Raw genomic sequence first — 25,902 nt, forward strand, 5'->3', positions numbered from 1 at the left:
CTGACACAAGGAAGAAAGGAGAGCAGCTGAATACAGACCCTGGACTTCAGAAAAGCAGACTCATTCTCCCAGGGGATCCTGCCTATCAGTTCCCTGAGGGAGTCAAACATGAGGGGGAAAGGAGCCAAGGAGAGCTGGCTGTATTTTAAAGAATCCTTATTGAGGTTACAGGGACAAACCATCCCGATGTGTAGAAAGAATAGTAAATATGGCAGGCGACCAGCTTGGCTTAACAGTGAAATTCTTGCTGATCTTAAACACAAATAAGAAGCTTACAAGAAGTGGAAGACTGGACAAATGACAAGGGAAAAGTATAAAAATATTGCTCAGGCACACAGGAGTGAAATCAGGAGGGCCAAATCGCACCTGGAGTTGCAGCTAGCAAGAGATGTTAAGAGTAACAAGAAGGGTTTCTTCGGTATGTTAGCAACAAGAAGAAAGCCAAGGAAAGTGTGGGCCCCTTACTGAATGAGGGAGGCAACCTAGTGACAGAGGATGTGGAAAAAGCTAATGTACTCTATGCTTTTTTTGCCTCTGTCTTCACAAACAAGGTTAGCTCCCAGACTACTGCACTGGGCAGCACAGCATGGGAAGGAGGTGACCAGTCCTCTGTGGAGAAAGAAGTGGTTTGGGACTATTTAGAAAAGCTGGACGAGCACAAGTCCATGAGGCCGGATGCACTGAATCCAAGAGTGCTAAAAGAATTGGCGGATGTGATTGCAGAGCCATTGGCCATTATCTTTGAAAACTGGTGGCAATTGGGGGAGGTCCTGGATGACTGGAAAAAGGCTAATGTAGTGCCCATCTTTAAAAAAGGGAAGGAGGAGGATCCAGGGAACTACAGGCCAGTCAGCCTCATCTCAGTCCCTGGAAAAAGCATGGAGCAGGTCCTCAAGGAATCAATTCTGAAGCACTTAGAGGAGAGGAAAGTGATCAGAAACAGTCAGCATGGATTCACAAAGGGCAAGTCATGCCTGACTAATCTAATTGCCTTCTATGACAAGATAACTGGCTCTGTGGATGAGGGGAAAGCGGTGGATGTGTTGTTCCTTGACTTTAGCAAAGCTTTTGACACGGTCTCCCACAGTATTCTTGCCAGCAAGTTAAAGAAGTATGGGCTGGATGAATGGACTATAAGGTGGATAGAAAGCTGGCTAGATTGTCAGGCTCAAGGGGTAGTGATCAATGGCTCCATGTCTAGTTGGCAGCTTGTATCAAGTGGAGTGCCCCAAGGGTCGGTCCTGGGGCCGGTTTTGTTCAGTATCTTCATAAATGATCTGGAGGATGGCATGGATTGCACCCTCAGCAAGTTTGCAGATGACACTAAACTGGGAGGAGAGGTAGATACGCTGGAGGGTAGGGATAGGGTCCAGAGTGACCTAGACAAATTGGAGGATTAGGCCAAAAGAAATCTGATGAAGTTCAACAAGGACAAGTCCAGAGTCCTGCACTTAGGCTGGAAGAATCCCATGCACCGCTACAGACTAGGGACCGAATGGCTAAGCAGCAGTTCTGCACAAAAGGACCTAGGGGTGACAGTTGACGAGAAGCTGGATATGAGTCAACAGTGTGCCCTTGTTGCCAAGAAGGCCAGTGGCATTTTTGGATGTATAAGTAGGGGCACTGCCAGCAGATCGAGGGACGTGATCATTCCCCTCTATTCGACATTGGTGAGGCCTCATCTGGAGTACTGTGTCCAGTTTTGGGCCCCACACTACAAGAAGGATGTGAAAAAAATTGGAAAACATCCAACGGAGGGCAACAAAAATGATTAGGGGACTGGAACACATGACTTATGAGGAGAGGCTGAGGGAACTGGGATTGTTTAGTCTGCAGAAGAGAAGAATGAGGAGAGATTTGATAGCTGCTTTCAACTACCTGAAAGGGGGTTCCAAAGAGGATGGGTCTAGCCTGTTCTCAGTGGTAGCAGATGACAGAACGAGGAGTAATGGTCTCAAGTTGCAGTAGGGGAGGTTTAGGTTGGCTATTAGGAAAAAGTTTTTCCACTAGGAGGGTGGTGAAACACTGGAATGCGTTACCTAGGAAGGTGGTGGAATCTACTTCCTTTGAAGTTTTTAAGGTCAGACTTGACAAAGCCCTGGCTGGGATGATTTAGTTGGGGATTGCTCCTGCTTTGAGCAGGTGCTTGGAGTAAATGACCTGAGGTCCCTTCCAACCCTGATATTCTATGATTGGCTGCCTTCTGTCTGATCCTTAATTTGCTCTGATCATTGATCACTTTTTACAGATGTTGAGAGGAAATGCAGGATGTGCTGCTCATGCATGCCTCGCCAGTGTAGGCCTCAAGCCTGCACATACAAATTTACCCAAGGAAGTTGTCTCAATTCGCAAAAATTTCAAAAGCTCCCACCTCACAGGACTCTACAGCCCAGGCTCCAGCCCGAGCCCAAAGACCTACACTGCATTTAAACAGCCTCACAGCCCCTGTGAGCCCAAATCAGCTAGCATGGAACAGCCATGGGTTTTTAACTGCAGTGTAGACATATCCTAAGTGTCTTAGGGTTAGATTTTCAAAGGTATTTAAGTGCCTAAAGATGCAGCTAGGTGGCAGTGTGGAATTTATAGATGTGCCTAGGCAGGTTAGGTGTTTAATTCCCATTGAAACTCAAAAGGGACAAACTCATGGAGGCACTTCTGTAAATCCTGCTAGGAGCCTAAATTGCCTTTGCCAATCGGTTCCTTAGTCACTTTCAAAAATGGGACTTCAATGTGCTTGAAAATTTTACTTGTTGACTGCCCTGGAACTAGCACATGGTCCTCGTCTTTGCAGGATCAAGTCTTCAGGTTGCTATCTGAAAGCAGTGGTCTTACCTCTCATGTCAATTACGAAACTCAAGCACTTACGAGCAAGGAAATGAGTATTTAAGATCACACCTCTTACATCACCCATATAATAAACAAACATTATTCTTATAATATACAAGGTAATTAAGATATCATCACAATCTGGCCCCAATTCAGGAAAGCATGTAAGCATGTGCTTAGGTCCCACTGTCTTCAAGTTAAATTACATGCTTAAGCACCCTTCTTGAGTAGGGATACTTCACTGAATTGGGGGCTTAACTTTGACCCGGGCCTCATTTAGATACTTCCCAGGGAAATGGGACTAAGAATGCACAGTCGGTTAATTGGAGATCAGTGGTAAAGCTTAGCTCCTGTTTATTAAAAAGGGAGCAGGACTGTGCCCACGTTCCAGGACATGTTTGGCTGACACTTTAGGCTTTGTGAACACAAGTTTCTACAAAACCTAGGATCAGTAAAAATGTTTCTATGATGTTAAATTTCATTTAAAATGTAAACAACTTATCCTTAAGGAATCCTCTGTGGTCCCTGCAGGACTGTGCTCACATGGGAAAACCAGGAAGTGAAATGTATTAGAAACTTTTATAAAACTAATTGTCCCAGCTCAGAGAAATGCAAAAATTGATCAAACAGTGAAAAGAAATTTACATCTAAAATTTCTTTCAATATTTGCATCTGGCTTTGGAGGTGAAGGTGCTCAGTTCTCTTGAAAAAGCAGGCCACTTAGGCACCTAAATTCAGTTCCTAACTTGAGGGCTCCAATTTTTAAAGTCTTGGCCTGGGCAAAAAAGCTATGTCTGTCCAGTCACTGTCTCACCTCAGACATCACTGTAATACGGATTCCACTCATCCACCCAGAAATGCAAGAAAAACACATCATGGTAAACATAAAGCAGCAAGTTTGTCATCTTCTCTATGAAGGACATCCTGTCCGTCAGTCCCCCCGTGCTGGCAGGTACGTACGAAGGTGGGGCTGGAAGCCCCGCACACAGCGCTCCACTGTGTTCCCTTCAGAGAACCAGAAAGTATAGACAAAAGGGATTTCAAGCAACTCTGCTATCAGCTCACCGCCTGGCAAAAGAGGGCCTGAGATTAGGACATCAAACCCCGCTTTGCAAACTGGGAGTGTTGCAACTCCAGACTGTCCAGAATCTTTGTAGTTGCCACTCCAGTCGAGATTTCACCTCTACCTGCAATTCATCCCTCAGGCTATTCTGGAAAGACTCTAGATGTTGCTTTAATTCCTTTTGCAAAGTCTCCTATTGTTTTAGGCCTTGTTATACTTTCTTTTGTCCAACTTCGATTTCTCTGAGCACTTCCATTATTTGTTCCATCTTGGTTCAACAGAAAGGCCAGCTCACAAGCTCTCTCCCTGAAAACTGGATCCCATGTTTTGTCCTGAACGGTTAACCAAAGTTCAGGGTCCTGTGGGTTGTTTCCGTTAGCAAGAGAAATTGAGAACGGAGACAGGTATCTGTGAAGCAATCCTGTTTACTTGTAAAGAGTACACAAAGCCCTGTTTCCTTCAACACAGGAGGAATCAGACAGCAGGAGGCAGTGTCTTCCAGCCAGCACTCTGCTCAAAAAGCTCGCTATAGAAGCTTTTTCCCCCCTAAGGGCCATTCTCCCAGTCCCAGGGCTTGTTCAGCTGTCTCCTTGGCTTTCTGTTGCTTTTCTCCTAGCTTCTCTGGTATGTTCATCTGCTTCTCTGACACAATCCAATCCAATGAATCCCCTGCCCCCAAGACTGTTATCAGATCACAGAGGAACACTGTGGGTCTCATGACAACTCCTACTCCAGCCTTGCATGTGACTTTGTTTTGGGCAGAGGCCCCTAACTGTTTCAGCTGTCTGGCTCCATGAAGAAGTTGAATTATTATATATTTTTATTTTTACATTTATCCAGAATGACGGGCACTGATACACCCACCAGTTTCAACAAGGTTTAACCCAACCTGTGAGAGTATTTATCTGACCAGCACCTCACAATGTTAAATGTATTTGTCCTGACAACACCCTGTGAGGTAATGCAGTGCTAGTATCCCCATATACAGATAGGGAACTGAGGCAGAAAGAGACCGAGGCCTTGTCTAAACAGGTATTTTGTGTTTGTTTGTTTTTAACCAGTACATCGATTTCCATGAAGGTATGTTTTGGGTGCTTTTTTATTTTTAAAAACAAAACAAAATAGCTATACCAGTATAATCTCTAATGTGGACTCAGTGATGTTGACTGAAATGTGCCTTGTACTCATATAACTTATTCCCCTTTCCACATGGGAAAAGGCGATGCTGCTATAAACACCTTAACACATCCCTCCTCACTGCAAGGGTGGTACCATTTTAGCTACAATGGTATCGCTCACGCAGTACAACTTATCTACAGACAAGCCCTATGTAACTTGCCCAAGGTCACCCAGGAAATGTGTGACAGACCATGAAGTTGAAGCAAGGTGTCTGGAGCCCCAGGGTAGCACCCTACACACTGGATTAGCCTTCCTTTTAGAAAATGCAGCCCTACATTTTTGATGTTATGGTATAGACACAATCATGGCAAACAAGAGCAGTCTTACCTAAAACATCGCTGTAGTACTGACTCCATTCTCTCCACAAAACCTGGTGAAACAGAACATCCTGAAGAGCATAAAAGAGCATATTTTCCAATCTCTCCATGAAGGACATCCTGTCCGTCAGTTTCCCCATGCTGGCAGGTACGTACGAAGGTGGGGCTGGAAGCCCCCCACACAGCCGCTCCACTGTGTTCCCTTCAGAGAACCGGAAAGTATAGACAAAAGGGATTTCAAGCAACTCTGCTATCAGCTCACCGCCCAGAGAAAGAGGGTCTGAGATTAGGACATCAAACCCCGCTTGCCGGAGCTTTGCTATCAGCCCGGGGTTCAGCACGACACTGTCACAGGTCTGCTTTGACATCTTGATAAAGACTTCAATGGATTCTTTCATTTTCAACATGATCTCCCAGTAGGACAGATGGGGAAGCTGGTACATCCACAGATACAGGAAGTCCTCCAACAGGGCTTCCGCGGTCTGCTTAGTAAAGGGCACCGACAGGACCTCAAAGTCAAATGGGGAAGAGGACTCATTGTAATCGACGAGCAAACTTGCTGAAGGCACCAGCACAGTCACATCGTGGCCCTGAAGGGAGAGTTCCTCCAGCACCAGTTTTATGTTGAGCCAGTGACTGCCATCAGCGGGCCAGACCAGCACCTTCCCACATGATCCTGAGCCCCAGCAGCTCATGTGAACCCACAGCACCAGCAAAAGCCACTTCTTCAAAATCATGGCTGCACGTCTGCGACTCTCACTGGAACTCAGTTCAGTTCCAAAGTCCACGGTGTAAACACTTCTAAGCACGGCCCACAAAGACTGGATCCTGAACACTCCAATCTTCATATAAGGTCATTTCAATGCAAAACTACCATATGTGGGTGGGGACAGGCTCAGGAAGTGCCAAACTCTGTCGTGGATCGCCTAGGATTCTCCTACAGGAGAGGGCACTGTTTCCTCTGCAGGACAACTGTTGTAATGCACTGTGTGGAGAAGGTGGCTGTGGATATAGCTGAGGCCCCTTTCCAAGGAGAAGAGAACGATCCATCCTTGGATGATAGGGCATGGATCACTATATTATCTTTTCACGGGAAACTCTGCATCACCCTTACCACCTTGCCTGCCCTACTCACCGATCACTGGGGTACAATCAGGGCCAGAGCTTTTTGCAGTCAATGCCCAGCGTGATACTGCTAGTGCATCTAGGTCACAGAGCAGCCATCACACACTCACAGCCTTGAACATGAGCGCCTGTTTTTATCTTTAAGAGGGAAGGTGGTGAGGAACCAGGCCTCTCTGCTTAGTGTTCTCTTCAGCAACTCAGGGAATGCCATTTTTGGATCAACCAATTAACCTTTGGGAGTTGAAGTTTCCATTCTCAGAGCAGGTAGCTGGCAAACACCCAGCTTCCTCGTTATCTTGCTTGAGGGCAAATGCTGTCTCTGTGGGGTGTTCTCAGAACTCCACCCATCTCACAAACTCGAACAGTTTAAACTGCCTCTATCATGATGCCAACAAATAACTCGTCTCTGGCACGGTTTAGGCATATGACAAACTGAAACAGCTACTTCTCTGCATAGGCACCTTACTTACTTTACTTACTTTACTTCAGCTACTTGTTTGCAGTGAATATTTGCTTTACCTGAGCCACATTGTTAAAGGAAATTTCCACCTAATGAATTTGTAAGACACCTTTTCTTGGCATATATCATTAATGTCTGGTCTTACCCAACTCCTCAAGCTCATCCAGGCGGCCACCTTTCACTGTAGTCTGTAACCCTTTGATTTTCTTTTCAAGGTGATTTCTCAGATCCTGAAATCCTTACTGCAGCTCATCTCTGTTAGCAAGTTCCAAATTGGCCAGAGTTCGTTTGGTCTCCACTAATTCATGGAAAACCTTCTGGTCTATGGCAGTCAGGTTGCTGATCACCTCACTGATCTGTCTTACTATTGTCTTACTATTGCAAACTATTATAGTGTTGCAACTCCAGACTGTCCAGACTCTTTGTAGCTGCCACTCCAGTCGAGATTTCACTTCTGCCTGCAATTCATCCCTCAGGCTATTCTGGAAAGACTCTAGATGCTGCTTTAATTCCTTTTGCAAAGTCTATTGTTTTAGGCCTTGTTATACTTTTTGTCCAACTTTGATTTCTCTGAGCACTTCCATTATTTGTTCCATCTTGGTTCAATGGAAAGACCAGCTCACAAGCTTTCTCCCTGAAAACTGGATCCCATGTTTTGTCCTGAACGGTTAACCAAAGTTCAGGGTCCTGTGGGTTGTTTCCGTTAGCAAGAGAAATTGAGAACGGAGACAGGTATCTGTGAAGCAATCCTGTTTACTTGTAAAGAGTACACAAAGCCCTGTTTCCTTCAACACAGGAGGAATCAGACAGCAGGAGGCAGTGTCTTCCAGCCAGCACTCTGCTCAAAAAGCTCGCTATAGAAGCTTTTCCCCGCCTAGGGGCCATTCTCCCAGTCCCAGGGCTTGTTCAGCTGTCTCCTTGGCTTTCTGTTGCTTTTCTCCTAGCTTCTCTGGTATGTTCATCTGCTTCTCTGACACAATCCAATCCAATGAATCCCCTGCCCCCAAGACTGTTATCAGATCACAGAGGAACACTGTGGGTCTCATGACAACTCCTACTCCAGCCTTGCATGTGACTTTGTTTTGGGCAGAGGCCCCTAACTGTTTCAGCTATCTGGCTCCATGAAGAAGTTGAATTATTATATATTTTTATTTTTACATTTATCCAGAATGACGGGCACTGATACACCCACCAGTTTCAACAAGGTTTAACCCAACCTATGAGAGTATTTATCTGACCAGCACCTCACAATGTTAAATGTATTTGTCCTGACAACACCCTGTGAGGTAATGCAGTGCTAGTATCCCCATATACAGATAGGGAACTGAGGCAGAAAGAGACCGAGGCCTTGTCTAAACAGGTATTTTGTGTTTGTTTGTTTTTAACCAGTACATCGATTTCCATGAAGGTATGTTTTGGGTGCTTTTTTATTTTTAAAAACAAAACAAAATAGCTATACCAGTATAATCTCTAATGTGGACTCAGTGATGTTGACTGAAATGTGCCTTGTACTCACATAACTTATTCCCCTTTCCACATGGGAAAAGGCGATGCTGCTATAAACACCTTAACACATCCCTCCTCACTGCAAGGGTGGTACCATTTTAGCTACAATGGTATCGCTCACGCAGTACAACTTATCTACAGACAAGCCCTATGTAACTTGCCCAAGGTCACCCAGGAAATGTGTGACAGACCATGAAGTTGAAGCAAGGTGTCTGGAGCCCCAGGGTAGCACCCTACCCACTGGATTAGCCTTCCTTTTAGAAAATGCAGCCCTACATTTTTGATGTTATGGTATAGACACAATCATGGCAAACAAGAGCAGTCTTACCTAAAACATCGCTGTAGTACTGACTCCATTCTCTCCACAAAACCTGGTGAAACAGAACATCCTGAAGAGCATAAAAGAGCATATTTTCCAATCTCTCCATGAAGGACATCCTGTCCGTCAGTCTCCCCGTGCTGGCAGGTACGTACGAAGGTGGGGCTGGAAGCCCCCCACACAGCCGCTCCACTGTGTTCCCTTCAGAGAACCGGAAAGTATAGACAAAAGGGATTTCAAGCAACTCTGCTATCAGCTCACCGCCCGGAGAAAAAGGGTCTGAGATTAGGACATCAAACCCCGCTTGCTGGAGCTTTGCTATCAGCCCGGGGTTCAGCACGACACTGTCACAGGTCTGCTTGAACATCTTGATAAAGACTGCCATGCTTTCCGTCAATTTCACCAGGCCCTCCCAGTAGGACAGATGGGGAAGCTGGTACATCCACAGATGCAGGAAGTCCTCCAACAGGGCTTCCGCGGTCTGCTTAGTAAAGGGCACCGACAGGACCTCAAAGTCAAATGGGGAAGAGGACTCATTGTAATCGACGAGCAAACTTGCTGAAGGCACCAGCACAGTCACATCGTGGCCCCGAAGGGAGAGTTCTTCCAGCACCAGTTTTATGTTGAGCCAGTGACTGCCATCAGTGGGCCAGACCAGCACCTTCCCACATGATCCTGAGCCCCAGCAGCTCATGTGAACCCACAGCACCAGCAAAAGCCACTTCTTCAAAATCATGGCTGCACGTCTGCGACTCTCACTGGAACTCAGTTCAGTTCCAAAGTCCACGGTGTAAACACTTCTAAGCACGGCCCACAAAGACTGGATCCTGAACACTCCAATCTTGATAGAAGAATAAGGTCATTTCAATGCAAAATTACCATATGTGGTGAAAGACTCAGCCAGTACCAAATCCTGTTCTGAATCACCTAGGATTTTCCTTCCGGAATGAAACTGATGGATTCTCCTGCAGAATTGAAAACAACCTGCTCCCTCTGCTGGACAGCTATTGTTACACAATGTGCATTTCCAGATCTGCAGGAAAATTACAGTCTTTGAATTGCAAACTACAACCCCAGTCTTAAGCTCACTAAATCAATGAGTCTTTTCACTGATTTCAGTGGGCTTTGGATCAGACCCTTGTTACCAGGACTTGACCCTGTAATCACTGGTTTTTCTTTCACCAATCATGACTCACTGTCACCAACTTATTCATGATTTGTGATTGGCTGATGAATAGTTTTACAGACCCACTTGGGTCTGCGGCATTTGGGAACACTTGTCCTGAATGTGAGTGTGTGACTGGTCACCTGGTTTCTGTCTCCGCGCTGGGTGATAGGAGTAGTTCCTGAGGAGGTCCCTGGGGAGAGTCAGCAAAGGTGGGAGGCACTCCCGGAGACGGGCAGGCAGAGGAAGCTTTAGGACATCACAGTGTCGCAATTCTTGCCCACTTGGCTGCTGCTGTGGCTTCTCCTGCTTTCCAAATGAAGTGCTCTTGCTGGCTTCCCATTTCTCCATGGTGGTGCGGGCAGGGCTGCAGAGCCTCCATGTCACACGGGCCAGCACCTATTACACACAAAGCATAGGGCCAGATTGCTCCTCCCCCTATGGGAAAACCTCCAGGGCAAAGCAAAGGGGGAACGGGTTCTCCTGAGATGCTCTGTGGAGGGTGGCCCCACACAGAATGGGGCAGCCCACTAACCCCACGATCCCCCAGGAGCCACATGGATCTCACCAAATCAGCAAGAGGCCTGGGCAATCTGCACGGAAGCCCTGTGCCTCCGCACTTCCACAGAGGGACTCAGGGTCATGGTGCAGTGGAGCCAGGATTACAGGGACCCCACCAAACACAGCTGTCCCCAGGATCCTTCCTGTAAGGGGAGTCTCACGCAGTGGGGGAGGGGTGGCAGGATAACAGAGCTGGGGACTGTATTATCTTTCTCTGGGAAACTGCAGGGCTGATGGTGGGACAATCCTAATCACCCTACCCCAGCTGTGTGTGCGTGGAGATCCCTGGACCCACAGAGAGCCCTTTGCCGGCTCTGGGAAGAGGTGGCTGTGAAGGCAACTGAAGGATAGGGCATGGATCACTGTATTATCTTTCCATGGGATACTGCATCACTTCTACCCCTGCCCCGCCCCACTCCATCACCAGGGCACCCTCAGGGCCAAAGTTTTTTGCATACACTGCGAAGTGTGATACTGCTAGTGCTTCTAGATAATAAAGCAGCCATGACATACTCCACCTTGCACATGAGAGCCTGCTTTTATCATTAAGAGGGAAATTGGTGAGGAGCCAGGTCTCTCAGCTTAATGTTCTCTTCTGCCGTTCGAGGAATGCCCTGGATCAACCAGTTAAGCCATTGGGAGGAGAGAGTTTCATGGAAGTGTCCATTCTCAGAGCAGGTGTAACACCGACAGACCTCCCCACCCCCCATCGTTGTCAGGCAGGATCAAACCTGGGACCTCTGGAGATGCATGAGCCTCTACCGCATGAGCTAAAAGCCACGTGGCTGTTAGCTAAGGCTGGAGAGCAGACTCAATCTCGCTAAGTGGTCTCAGTGCCACCACATGGGACAGAACACCACACCCAGGAGGTGTGTGGGTTACACAGGTACCTTGTCAATGCACGGCTTCCTCATAATATTGCCTGTAGTTTATTTCACAAAACTCTGATAAAAATCAAACTCCAACAAGTTTTAATTACTTCTGCCATGATGCCAACAAATCACTCCTCTCTGGCACTTCTTAGGCATATGGCAAGCTGACACTTTCGCTTCTCTGCTGAACTCACGTCAATGTATTGTTACCTCATCCTTCCAATAGCATGCATCCGTTTTGTCCACCTCTCACATCAGGTCTGACACCCAGATTGCAAGATCTCTGTGTCAGGGCTTATCTTTTCTGTTACTTATCTGTACAAGGCCTACCACAGGGGCCTTGACTGTGGTTCAAAGGAGCTACCATAGAATAAACAACCAATTACCATGAGCATAATAAATTAGATTGGTATCTAGAAAAGTAATTAGGTGATTTGAATAAAGAACGGGGGGGGGGGGGGGGGGGAGGAAGCAGTTCAAAAACACCCGAAGGATTTAGAAGCTCAAGTCCCTCAATGGTGCTTGTGCTCCTACATCCCTTACACACTCTTGAAAACCTCTTTTGGTCTAGATTTTTTATTTTGTAAAGACAGTTTAAACTCTTTGTACATAAAGACAAAGAGCCAAACAACTAGTGACTTTATAACAGTAGGTTTAAATTATTTTTTCTTTTTTTTTTTTGGTGAGCAATGTCAGCCTATCGAACCAGGGAAAGCAAACCAGCATGAATCCATTTTATATCTGAGTTCACATGGGAAATGATTTATCTTCTCCCCCTTTGCATATCAGCATTATTTGCAGTGCAGCAGCTCCTGATGTATGCTAGGTTCTGTACAAACACATAGGACAGCAGGCTGGGCCCCAAAGAGATTACAGTCTTAAAAGACAAAACCAGATGAATGTTTCAACAACTCCACTGCTACCCCTTCTCATCTGGAAAACTCAGTATGTTGAACCTTCACTGGGTGATGTCCCAAAAGTCTCCATTTCAACAGCACTAGTCACTTATAACTAGCTACTTATTGTTCATTGCAGTATTTGCCCTGATCACACCTTAATCTGGGCCTTTTGAAACACATTCTTCGAAAACGTAGAGTAGTCAGGACCTGATTGATAAGCCCTGGCAGCTTCGTTTACGTCAAGTGGACCTGCGTATGCTTAGCCCCTTTCGAAATCAGGCCTCATTTTGTCATTCTTATAAAAAGGTTCAAAATAGAAACTAGAGCCCAGAGTGTTACATTTGATCAATTCACTGCAAACAGCCATCAGCTTTCAAAATGGTTCCCGGTGTCGGAGAGACGGCTTCGGATTCTTTGACCATGGGATGGTGTTCCAAGAAGGAGGAGTGCTAGGCAGAGATGGGCTCCTCCTAACGAAGAGAGGGAAAAGCATCTTCACAAGCAGGCTGGCTAACCTAGAGAGGAGGGCTTTAAACTAGGTTCACCAGGGGAAGGAGACCAAAGCCCTGAGGTAAGTGGGGACGTGGGAGACTGGGAGGAAGCACGAGCAGGAGAGCGCTAGAGGGCAGGACTCCTGCCTCATACTGAGAAAGAGGGACAATCCGCGAGTTATCTCAAGTGCCTATACACAAATGCAAGAAGCCTGGGAAACAAGCAGGGAGAACTGGAAGTCCTGGCACAGTCAAGGAATTACGATGTGAGTGGAATAACAGACTTGGTGGGATAACTCACATGACTGGAGTACTGTCATGGATGGATATAAACTGTTCAGGAAGGACAGGCAGGGCAGAAAAAGTGGGGGAGTTGCATTGTATGTAAGAGAGTGGTATGACTGGTCAGAGCTGCGGTATGAAACTGCAGAAAAACCTGAGTGTCTCTGGATTAAGTTTAGAAGTGTGAGCAACAAGGGTGATTTCGTGGTGGTAGTCTGCTATAGACCACCGCACCAGGGGATGAGGTGGACGAGGCTTTCTTCCGGCAACTCACAGAAGTTACTAGATCACAGGCCCTAGTTCTGATGGGAGACTTCAATCACCCTGATATCTGCTGGGAGAGCAATACAGCGATGCACAGACAATCCAGGAAGCTTTTGGAAAGTGTAGGGGACAATTTCCTTGTGCAAGTGCTGAAGGAACCAACTAGGGGCAGAGCTCTTCTTGACCTGCTGCTCACAAACCGAGAAGAATTAGTAGGGAAAGCTAAAGTGGACGGGAACGTGGGAGGCAGTGACCATGAGATGGTCGAGTTCAGGATCCTGACACAAGGAAGAAAGGAGAGCAGCTGAATACAGACCCTGGACTTCAGAAAAGCAGACTTTGACTCCCTCAGGGAACTGATGGGCAGGATCCCCTGGGAGAATAACATGAGGGGGAAAGGAGTCCAGGAGAGCTGGCTGTATTTTAAAGAATCCTTACTGAGGTTACAGGGACAAACCATCCTGATGTGTAGAAAGAATAGTAAACATGGCAGGCGACCAGCTTGGCTTAACAGTGAAATCCTTGCTGATCTTAAACACAAAAAAGAAGCTTACAAGTGGAAGACTGACAAATGACCAGGGAGGAGTATAAACATATTGCTCGGGCATGCAGGAGTGAAATCAGGAAGGCCAAATCACACTTGGAGTTGCAGCTAGCAGGAGATGTTAAGAGTAACAAGAAGGGTTTCTTCAGGTATGTTAGCAACAAGAAGAAAGTCAAGGAAAGTGTGGGCCCCTTACTGAATGAGGGAGGCAACCTAGTGACAGAGGATGTGGAAAAAGCTAATGTACTCAATGCTTTTTTTGCCTCTGTCTTCACAAACAAGGTCAGCTCCCAGACTACTGCACTGGGCAGCACAGCCTGGGGAGGAGGTGACCAGCCCTCTGTGGAGAAAGAAGTGGTTTGGGACTATTTAGAAAAGCTGGACGAGCACAAGTCCATGAGGCCGGATGCACTGAATCCAAGAGTGCTAAAAGAATTGGCGGATGTGCTTGCAGAGCCATTGGCCATTATCTTTGAAAACTGGTGGCAATTGGGGGAGGTCCTGGATGACTGGAAAAAGGCTAATGTAGTGCCCATCTTTAAAAAAGGGAAGGAGGAGGATCCAGGGAACTACAGGCCAGTCAGCCTCATCTCAGTCCCTGGAAAAAGCATGGAGCAGGTCCTCAAGGAATCAATTCTGAAGCACTTAGAGGAGAGGAAAGTGATCAGAAACAGTCAGCATGGATTCACAAAGGGCAAGTCATGCCTGACTAATCTAATTGCCTTCTATGACAAGATAACTGGCTCTGTGGATGAGGGGAAAGCGGTGGACGTGTTGTTCCTTGACTTTAGCAAAGCTTTTGACACGGTCTCCCACAGTATTCTTGCCAGCAAGTTAAAGAAGTATGGGCTGGATGAATGGACTATAAGGTGGATAGAAAGCTGGCTAGATTGTCGGGCTCAATGGGTAGTGATCGATGGCTCCATGTCTAGTTGGTAGCCGGTATCAAGTGGAGTGCCCCAAGGGTCGGTCCTGGGGCCGGTTTTGTTCAGTATCTTCATAAATGATCTGGAGGATGGCATGGATTGCACCCTCAGCAAGTTTGCAGATGACACTAAACTGGGAGGAGAGGTAGGTACGCTGGAGGGAAGGGATAGGATACAGAGGGCCCTAGACAAATTGGAGGATTGAGCCAAAAGAAATCTGATGAGGTTCAACAAGGACAAGTGCAGAGTCCTGCACTTAGGATGGAAGAATCCCATGCACCGATACAGACTAGAGACCGAATGGCTCAGCAGCAGTTCTGCACAAAAGGACCTAGGGGTTACAGTGGACAAGAAGCTGGATATGATTCAACAGTGCGCCCTTGTTGCCAAGGCCAATGGCATTTTGGGATGTATATGTAGGGGCATTGCCAGCAGATCGAGGGATGTGATCGTTCCCCTCTATTCGACATTGGTGAGGCCTCATCTGGAGTACTGTGTCCAGTTTTGGGCCCCACACTACCAGAAGGATGTGGAAAAATTGGAAAGAGTCCAGCAGAGGGCAACAAAAATGATTAGGGGACTGGAACTCATGACTTATGAGGAGAGGCTGAGGGAACTGGGATTGTTTAGTCTGCGGAAGGGAAGAATGAGGGGGGATTTGATAGCTGCTTTCAACTACCTGAAAGGGGGTTCCAAAGAGGATGGATCTAGATTGTTCTCAGTGGTAGCTGATGACAGAACAAGGGGTAATGGTCTCAAGTTGCAGTGGGGGAGATTTAGGTTGGATATTAGGAAAAAGCTTTTCACTAGGAGGGTGGTGAAACACTGGAATGCGCTACCTAGGGCGGTGGTGGAATCTCCTTCCTGAGATATTTTTAAGATCAGGCTTGACAAAGCCCTGGCTGGGATGATTTAGTTGGGGATTGGTCCTGCTTTGAGCAGGGGGTTGGACTAGATGACCTCCTGAGGTCCCTTCCAACCCTGATATTCTATGATTCTATTGTGAGCCACCTTATTATTACCAGTGTCACAAAAAAACCTAGAGGTCCCAACTGAGAATCAGGCCCCATTGTGCTAGGAGCTGTATAAACATACAGCAGGAAAGCTTCCCCTCTAAACAGGTGAGATGATGAATGGATGGGAGAGAGGCAGGATTATTTTACCCATAGTAAATGGAGCCATGAAGAAGTGAAGTGACTTGCCCAAGGTCACATAGGTAGTCTGTGGCAGAGCTGGGACTAGACTCCAGATCTCTTGCCTCCCCAGTCCACTGCTTTCACCATAAGGCCTAGTGGTTACTTGTTGGGCTGCCTTATAGGATCATGCCAAAAGAAACAGATGGAATGATTTTAGGCCCCAATTTCCTCTCCTGGGGAATAATCTATGGAGGGGAGAGAAACAGCTGTGTTTTTCAACCAGCAGAGTTTCCTAGGGTCTTTCCCTTTCTCCTCTGCCTCCCACCTGCTCAGCTGCTCCATGTAGAGCAGGAAGTTGGCACAGCTGGCACCGAGACCAAGGCTTTTTCTTCTCACTCCCCTTTCTAGCTGTGAAGGGACATGGCAAGGCTGGAAATGTCACAAGAATGTTCAGCTGTGGAACTAAGCACAGAGAGATTAAGGTGTAGGCTCCATGCAGTTTTGGTATTGATGTACTTTCAGTTAGGGATGTGATTTTTTACCAAAATACCTATACTGGTACAACCCCTTGTGCGGACACAGTTAGACTGATATAAAAGGTGCCTTAGGCCAGGCCTACACTAGGAGTGTCTTGCCAGTATGCTAGCTTGGCAAGTGCTCCTTAGACGACCGCAGCTTATACCAGCAAAACTGGGCTTTTCCGGGGTAGCTTATTCCAGCCCCTCTAAGCAAAACAAGCTATACAAGTAAAAGGGCAGTTTCGCCGATACAACTTTGTTTATGCTAGGGGCTAGTTGTCGGCAGAGATCGCACCTCTTCGCAGCCCTGGTGGACATCACTATCGCCAACAAAAGTTTGCCGGGTACACTTGGCCCAGGAAATTGAAGCCAGGTGCCTGGAATCCTCACCCACTGGACTAGGCTTCCTTTCACACAATGCGGCCCACAGTAAAGACACAATCATGGCAAACAAGAGCAGCCTTATCTAAAACATCGCTGTAGTACTGACTCAGTTCTCTCCAGAAAACCTGGTGAAACAGAACATCCTGAAGAGCGTAAAAGAGCATGTTTTTCATCCTCTCCATTAAGGCATCCTGTCCGTCAGGCTGCCCATGCTGGCAGGCACATACAAAGGAGGGGCTGGAAGCCCCCCCACATAGTCGCTCCACTGTGTTCCCTATAGAGAACTGGAAAGTATAGACAAATGGGACTCTAAGCTTCTCTGCTACTAGCTCCCCACCCAGCACTAATGGATCTGCGAGGAGAATGTTGAAGGCAGCCTCCCACAGCATCTTCAGCTCCTCATTCCACACCACCAAATCACAAGTTGCTTTGTTTATAGACACCACCCGTGATATTAAGTTACACATCCTGGAAGTGGTCTCCCAGTATGAAAAATTGGGCAGTTCATAAAGCCACATGTGGAGAAAGTCTTCCTTCAGGGACACCATATTCTCCTTTGTGAATGGCACAGGGATCACCTCAAAATTGAAAGGGGAAGGTCTGGTGCGATCTGTGCCCAGAAAGAATGAAGGCAACAGCACAGTCACCTCATGGCCTCTGTCTGTGAGCTCTTCTAAAATGGACTTTACATTGAGCCAGTGACTGTGATCAGCTGGCCAGGCCAGCACCTTCCCACAGGACCCTGAGACCAAGCCAGAGCCCAGAACCAAAAAGAGTGCTGTAATACACTTCCCACACATCATGTGGCTGCGTTTCCTTGTAAGCTGTTCCACTCTGCCTGCTTGCTTGCCTGCTTCTTTTGATTCAGGTGCCAGTACGAAAGAGGACAGCCCATGGAGGAGGTTATGTTCTAAAACTTCCTACATCGATTAACCTTGGTTATCTCAGAGTACAGGGAATACCTTGGCAATAAAAATCAACCTGTGCTAGCACAAAATCCTGTCCTGGATAAGACAGTATGAATCGCCTGCTTCACTCCACAGCAGGAAACAAGATTCGAGTCAAATCACTCCCTCTGCTGAGCAATCACTAACATTAATTCTTGCTCTGGATGAATTACTGCTCTTCTTACAAACTGCTACTGCCCCTACTGCAGAGAAAGAACTAGCCACCAGATAGAGTAGGGACTTGAGAAAAACAATATTGACTTACTGTAGGAAAAAGAGCATTAAGGAGAAAGAAAGAAATGCATTGCCAACTGGATTGCAGCATGTGGGTTTCTGTAACTGTTTTCCAGTGCTAGATCCTATAGGAGCTGTGACAGGGAAGCCAGGAAAGTGACAGCATGTCTTCTACAGCCAGTCTGTACAGTTAGGGGCTTGCTTTCACATGGCCATGTCTACACTACCTGCCGGATAGGTGGGTAGTGATCCATCTATTGGGGATCGATTTATCGCAACTAGTGTAGACACGATAAATTGATCTCCGCTCGCTCTGCTGTCGACTCCAGAACGCCACAAGGGCGAGAGGCGGAAGCGGAGTCGACGGGGGAGCGGCGGCCGTCGATCCCGCCCCGCGAGGACACGAAGAAAGTGATTCTAATTCGATCTAAGATACATCGACTTCAGCTACACTATTCTCATAGCTGAAGTTGCGTATCTTAGATTGAGTCCCCCCCGCTAGTATAGACCAGGCCAAATTTTATCCTGGAGTTAACTTGAGGTAATTAACAGATTTGTAAAGGCTGATGTGGACACAGGGCACACATTTCATCATGTTACACAGGCCTTGTTCTTTTCTCTAGGGATCAGCATAGCCTTTCTGCAGTGGGGAGCGTCCACACTAAGCCTTTAGAAACGTTAATTACCTGTTAACAAGTTAACTGGCAATCAACTACCTCAAGTTAATTGTCAATCAATTATCTCCAGCTACAAAAGTCTAGTGAAGACAAGGACAGGCCCTTTCTATTTGGGATAGTTCACCTGTGTTTTTTTGGCCTCTGTTTTCACCAGGTTTTTTTCTTCCGTCTGCTTTGTCTTGTTTCCTATGTTGGCTGCTTCTCTCTAGGCTATTAGGCTGGGTTAAATACCCTGGGCCTCTTCTCACTCTGTGATGCCCTCCTTCCATCATTCTATGGCATAAAAGGGCCCCAAAGCCAGCTGACCTGGCCACCTGGGAATTCCCCTTATGCAGGGAGTATACAGCCTTTAATCCTCTTCATGCAAGAGTTTCCCTCTTATGCCTTAAGTCAATGGGAGTCTTTCCAACAGGCTGTCAATCAGACCTAAAATTGTAAGTAGTCACCAAAAGAAAATAAATGCAGTTTCATGAGGCAATTCGAAGAAGCCATGCAGAAGAGCAACAGAACAATAGCAGTCATCAGCTCCAGCTCCTTCATAGGCATTATATACTCTCAGATGTATCTCGCAGTCTCAAAATTAGGTACAACCTCCATTATCTGAATGTAATGAAGGCAAGAATAAACTGAGATAAGTGAGATTTCAGATAGCTGAAGAGTTTCTGGTGTAAGGGCTTGTCTAAGTGCAAACTTGGTTTAACCAAAGATGGACATGACCCTAGTTTGGATAATTGAGGCGGACCGTGCTGCATTTGACATGAGAAACAAGAAATGTCTGACTGAGGAAGCAAATGTTCAACCCATGTGCATGATGGCTTCCTCCTGCTCTAAAGAAATGCTGCACCATGACAAAGAAAATAATTAGAAGTGAACTACTCATGGATCCTCTTGTTATTCTCTTTCAATGGCATTCCAGGCCAGTTGTGGTTTGGTGAAACATACTGGTAGCAGCCATGTGTGCCACCACTGTACATATATAACAAAAGGAGTCTTCATTCCTGCAAGGTCTTCACAACAAGTGCTTCAGAGGAGATTCCAGCCACACACTTCCGTCATCAGAATGGACAGTGTCACTGGCTGAGAAGGGGAAGGAGGAGAGAGGTCGGAATGGATTCAATGAAGCTGCTGTAATCAGAGGGTCCTGGAACTCATTTATCCCTGTTTTAGGCCAATGTCTCTCTGTTGACTTCAGCAGAGTCACTCCTGAGTTACAACAGTGTCAGAGGAGAGGCAGCCCCACTGACTCATCAAATATCTTCCTCTGTCTCAGAGAAAAGAGACCATTGATTAGGTTTCCCTACTTCTGATATACAGATGTTTACCCTCCAGTGAAACCTCTACATTGACAAGGCCACATACTCAGCTCATATAAACCAGTGTCACTCCACTGAAGTCCATTTACACCAGCTGAGGATCTGGCCCTGCATTCAATCATTTTTTGTCACCTTATGTTACCCATCAAAAATAGGGGTGAGTACTTACGGAAACTCACCCAATACACTGCTATAATAGGAGTCCCATTCCTTCCAAACCAGGAGCTGCAGAAGGTCATGAATGAAGTAGAGCAATAGGTTTTCAGTCCTCTCCAAGAAGGACATCTTTTCTTGTAGTTCAGAAGTGGCAGCTGGCACATAAGAAGGAGGAGTCAATATGTGACCACATAGTCTCTCAAATGCAAAGCCTGGGGAAAACCTCAGGGTGAAGATAAATGGCACCCTCAGCAGTTCCGCCAGCAGCTCCCCACAGGGAAGCACTGGGTCTGAGAGAAGGACATCATACCGGGACAACCGCAGCTTTTCCAGCAGCTTCCTGCTTTTTACTGCCCCATCACATATCTGCCTCTGGATGTGAGAAACGCTACGCGAGAGGCTCCTCATTGTGCTATGCATTTCCCAGAAGGAAACCTGAGCTTTCTCATAGACCCAGAAACGCAGGAATTTTTCCCACAGTGATCGCAGCCCGTCAGATGTAAATCCAACCTCAATGAGTTCGAAATGAAGAGCGGAAGCTGAAGTAGTGTTGACAGAAAGGGATGCTGAATGGACCAGCACTGTAATGTTATGGCCCATGCTTGCCAATTCTTCAGTCACCAGTTTCAGATTCATCCAGTGGCTGTAATCTGCAGGCCACACCAGCACCTTCCCAGAAAGCACATTCTCTGTCAGCAGGGAGAGGCAAAGAAATATCTTGCAGATGCACTGCAAATGTAGCATCGCTGCAGCAGCTGTGAATCAGCAGACAAAGGCTATGTTCAGACAGGGATCCGCCTTAAAAGGGTGAGTCATACAAAATTCATGTTGTCAGTAAGAAACATCCCATGATTTATGAAACACCCATCTCTTTCTGGAAAACCTGGATGGAAATTCTATTCAGCATGGAATAACTTCGCAGATCCCCCTATCAGACGGTACAAGCAGTGAACACTGAACTTGCTGTTCCATGTGATTTTAAAACTAACGGCACAACAGGGAGTTAGGCACCCACTGACTTTTAATCAGAGATAAGGGCCAGATTTACAAAGGTATTTAGGTGCCTAATGAGGCAGATAGGTGCGTAAACTGCTTAGGTGCCTAGTGGTATTTAGACAAATGCCTAACTCCCCTTAGCTTCAAAGGGTGTTAGGCACCTAACCTGCTTAGAATGAAACAGCTCTAAAGCAACACTGTTTGACCACACACCCAAATAGGGAAATGGTTTGAAGAACTTGCCTCCTCTACAGCATCCCCAGTGATCAAGGATGTCTTTCAGATGGTTAAATTGGTCTGCAGCTTGGGGTCCTTCTGGACTCCTCTGTGTTATTGGCTGGCCAAATAACCCTGGCAGCAAACAATGCCCACCCACTTCCACCTGCTGAAGAGAATGAAATACATATGTGCTGCAAGACCAGGGCTCTGTTGAAAAGAAAGGGTTTGCAGGTAGCCTGTTCTCTCAGCAATTGGGTGGCTGAAGGAGGCATGCTGTGGCCATTGAACCTGAACTGCACTCCAAGTTCAGTGTCCTTGGCAGAAATTGGAGAATGAGCGACAGGCCTGTTGCTACTATCTGCCTCTGATAAATGGGTTCCCTCTTTTTAGGAAACATTCCCCTGAGTAGTACAGCTAATTTAGAAGCTGCTCTATCTTTTCTGGGGGCCCCCTCTCCTTCAGCCGCCGTGCAAGCTGGGACCTGGGGGACTCTGCCCCTCTGACACTGGGTCTGAGCTCCTCTCCCTGCCCCCCATACGTGAGCCAGGATCTGAGGGCCCCTGCTCCTTTGGGGGAAGGGGAGTTGAGCTCCTTTCCCTGACCCCCTGGGATCTGAGGTGACCCAGACACTGTACAGTGGAGATAATAGCACTTCCTTACCTCACAGGGGTGTCGGGAGGATAAATACATTAAAGATGGTGAGATGCTCAGATACTACAGTAACACAATACAAATAAGTACCTGAAATGGAACTAGACTATGCAATGAGATGTTTGGTATAAGAGCTGTATGCTCTTCTTTATGCCCCTAGGTGACAGTAACGTACCGTAGACTGGATTTTATAGCTTTTTTCCTGGTAACCTATTTTCTCTGCACTTAAGAAATCACTTAAAGTCCCTTTCACTGTGAGAGAAAAATAGCTTCTAATCTTCTGCATGGCAATATTTCTCATTGCTTGCCAAGTCGCATTGTTGTTGTCCTAATGTCTTTCATTGCAGCTTATGTGTACTGTTTGGATCATTCTTTCCTTTTTCATTCTCTGTCCGTTCTTCCCCTACACAAGCAGACAGATATTGTAATGGAATAGCTATGGGAAACCACGGTGAGTCAAGTGATCTGCCAAGATTGCAATATGACAATAGAGGTTCATTTTCTTGAAGCATTAAGGGCTCAATCTTGCAAGGTGCACTGAGGCTCAGTCAGGTACTGGAGTCAGTGGGAGTTGAAGGTGCAGTTCAAACCTATTAAAAGGTCATCCACTGATCATATGTAATTAGTATTTAAGTAAACTATCAGTGTTACAACACAGATTAGCTCCACTGACAACAATTCAGAACAAGGGCTCTATGTGAAATGACAGAAATTGCAGTGCCCTCATTGCTTATTACCGGATGCAGTGTATGTAAGCATAATTTGTTTTGAAAAGAGAGGCTTGGTTTTAACTAACCTGTGATGTACGTATGGGCTTTGGTTACAAAGCCATGCCTGATTTCAGTATACCCACTGAGAACCTCTGAATTTTCCTCTCACTCACCCAGCCAACTTGCCCATGCTGGAAAAGAATGGCAGAGTATATTTTATCTTCAGCCGTTTATCCACAACTGATCTGTAGCACTGACACAGAGAAAACTTGAAAGTCATCTTCACTATATTCATAGATTTTAAGGCCAGAAGGGATCATTAGAGCATCTAATCTGATCTCCTATGTAACACAAGCCAGAGAATTTCACCCAGTTACCCCTGTATTGAGCCTTATATCACAGAAGAGCCTCCAAAGTTAACATATCTTGCCATTAGGGGAAAATACGGCTTGGGTTCTGGGTCATGTTAGTGCTACCCAATACGGAAGCGGTTCGTGAAGGAGAGTATCCATGGTGGTTGTTTAGAACATCGTGGCAGTAGTCTCTCTATAATTTAGGCTGTAACTAAGATTCTAAAAATGCCCCAGCAATGTCAGTTCATTCTGAATGTTGGCAGGTTGTGCCGTGGGCCAGGGTTGGCTTCATAGGGAGAATCTCAAGTCAGTTGAACTAGGGATTCCAAAGAAACAGCACACTTAAAAATTGACTCTTTTCAAAATAAAAAAAAGATTGTAACATTTTCTGCTCACCCTTCGTGAGGGGTGAAATGTCTACCCCTGTGCTTTTGTGGCTGACATCTTGTGCCTGCGGCCACAAAGAAAATTTGGTACATAAAATACAGAAAGGTATTAGGCTTTTTTTTTTTTAGGAGCTATGGAAAGGCCATAGGGACTGCTGGTGATCCATAGACAAAGGTCAGACTAAGGGATCTGTCTGGCCTTAAAAATCTATGGATATATGGCTCACAAGCATTGTGTGAAGGTTCCTGACTGAGTTCATCACTAGGTCTCCTCTGAACCTAACAAAAAGCACAGAGGGAATGGGGAAAATGATGTGCTTGCTTGCTTCTCAGCTGGATTTGAACCCAGGACCTCCAATTCCACAGTACAGACCTTTACCACATGAGCTAAAACAGTAACTACCTCAATTAGCTAGCAGCACTTGTAGGTTTTATTATCTTATGTGGACCAGCCACTTGAAGGGGACACATAACAGCACTGAACCAGTGGATTACACTTATATACTCCCATCAAACATCCTTTGGTCTCGGAGCAGCACTGGGCTAGGGACTAGTTCTTCTGGTGTCACCTCTTCCAACACCTGGCACTAGTAGTTACCTCACACCCCTTATTACTGAGCTAGTCATTGTGTCCATGTGCTGGAAGAGAAACAAGCATCATTAGCCCTCTTTTAGAGATGGGATAACTGTAGTCCACAGGAGACACAAGTTCACTTCTGGCACTGCTGGGAATAGAACCCTGGTTTCTCATCTATCCTCTTGTAAGTATACATTATAACACACTTTAATTACATAATCACATGCAATTTGTTCTATAGGACCTCTACCTCATTGAGTGCATCAGCGGGACAGTAAATGAGACAGACAGTTGGAAAGGTTAGATTGTAAGGTCCTTAAAGTGCCTAGCACAATAGGGTCCCAGGGTGACCAGAGAGCAAGTGTGAGAAACCGGGACAGTGGGTAGGGAGTAATAGAAGCCTATATAAGACAAAGCCCCAAATATCAGGACTGTCCCTATAAAATCAGGACATCTGGTCACCCTATGGGGTCCTGGTCCATGAGTTGGGCTCCCTCCCAGGCACTACAGTAATACAAATAACAATTAATAAAATAAAATAATAAAATAATAAATAATAATAAATAATAATAAAGGCTGTTCTCCCATGGTTAAGGCACTGGACTGGAACCTAAGAGAGCTGAATTTTATTCCTAGCTCTGCCACAGTGTGGTGGGGGGCAAGGCTCAGTTATGACCATGCAGATGCACAGAGGGGCTGGACGGATGTTGTATGGGGCAACTTTAATTCTGGCACCTCCTAACTTTTAAGTGCTTGTCTTTGCCACATGAACATTCTTCTGACATAGATTTTTGGATGTAATATCATTTAAGACTTTAAATAACAGTGAGAATACGAATGAAAGAGTGAAATGCTTACCTAGAATTTCACTGTAATACGAATCCCATTCTCCCCAGTAGCTCTGAAACACATAGTCTTGTAGGTGGTAAGACACTATGTTTTTTATTCTTTCACTGAATGACAACTGGTCTGTGAGCTCAGACAAGGCTGCGGGTGCATACGAAGGCGGAGAGGGCATCTTCCCACAATGCCTCTCCACTGTTGAGGCTGGTGTGAACCGCAGAGAGTACACAAATGGAATTCCGAGTTTGAGAGCAACTAGGTCACCACCGACAGTCACCGGATCGGACAGAAGCACATCGTACTTGTCCCTCTGCAGCCGTGCCATTAAGTCCTGGCTGGCTAGCACACCATCACACAGCTGTCTATTCATCTTATTCGCTTTGCTGATCAGCTTTCCGAGCTCCTTGTAGAACTGCCAGAAGGTCAGTGTGGTTGGTCTGTTATACAGCCACAAGCTCACAATCTCCTTGATCAAGGAGTCAATGTAGTTCTTTCCGAAGGGCACAGGGTACACCTCAAACCTCTCAGACGTCTCAGCATGTGGTGTGATAAAGAGGGAAGCATTTGATACTAGGATGGTGACATTGTGCTCTCGGCGTATCAGTTCCTGTATAATGGTCTTAACATTTAGCCAGTGACTGGCTTCCGCAGGCCAAATAAGCACATTCCCACAGAAGACCGTTCCTATCAGAGTGACCTGAAAGGCTATAAATTGGATGTGCTTCTTTGACACACTGGTGGCGAAAGCCATGGTGGGTTTGGTGACTGGATAGGAATAAAATTTTCCCTCTCAATCACTTTCTCAGTCTCTCAGTGATGTGGAATAGCCACTTGACCAGTACCCCTAATGACGAACAGACATGCTCCAGAAGAGTGGGTTTTCCAAACCTGTATGGTGACGGATACACCTGAAACACAAGAACAGTTTAGGTGTCTGGATTAAAAAGACAAAGGGTTATGGTATTTCTTTCTTGTTTAACTCTTCTCTTTCCACTTGTTTTTT

The 25,902-nt window shown here is 46.2% G+C and overlaps 1 protein-coding gene across 2 annotated transcripts in view; it reads right to left on the bottom strand.

The window, feature by feature from the left end:
- The window catches only part of LOC144263834 (UDP-glucuronosyltransferase 2A2-like), a 38,070-nt gene extending 12,420 nt beyond the window's left edge, over nucleotides 1-25,650 (bottom strand). Inside the window, exon 1 of one of the 2 annotated variants that reach the window (XM_077814841.1) lies at nucleotides 24,915-25,650. In XM_077814841.1, the coding sequence (XP_077670967.1) occupies nucleotides 24,915-25,650 (736 nt within the window). Of the gene's footprint in view, nucleotides 1-8,804; nucleotides 9,532-24,914 lie in introns of those variants that run through there. The other variant, XM_077814842.1, reaches the window with a different exon arrangement.
- Between the last annotated feature and the right edge of the window lie 252 nt (nucleotides 25,651-25,902).

This window comes from Eretmochelys imbricata, chromosome 4 (assembly GCF_965152235.1).
Source record: "Eretmochelys imbricata isolate rEreImb1 chromosome 4, rEreImb1.hap1, whole genome shotgun sequence".
Taxonomy (NCBI): domain Eukaryota; kingdom Metazoa; phylum Chordata; order Testudines; family Cheloniidae; genus Eretmochelys; species Eretmochelys imbricata.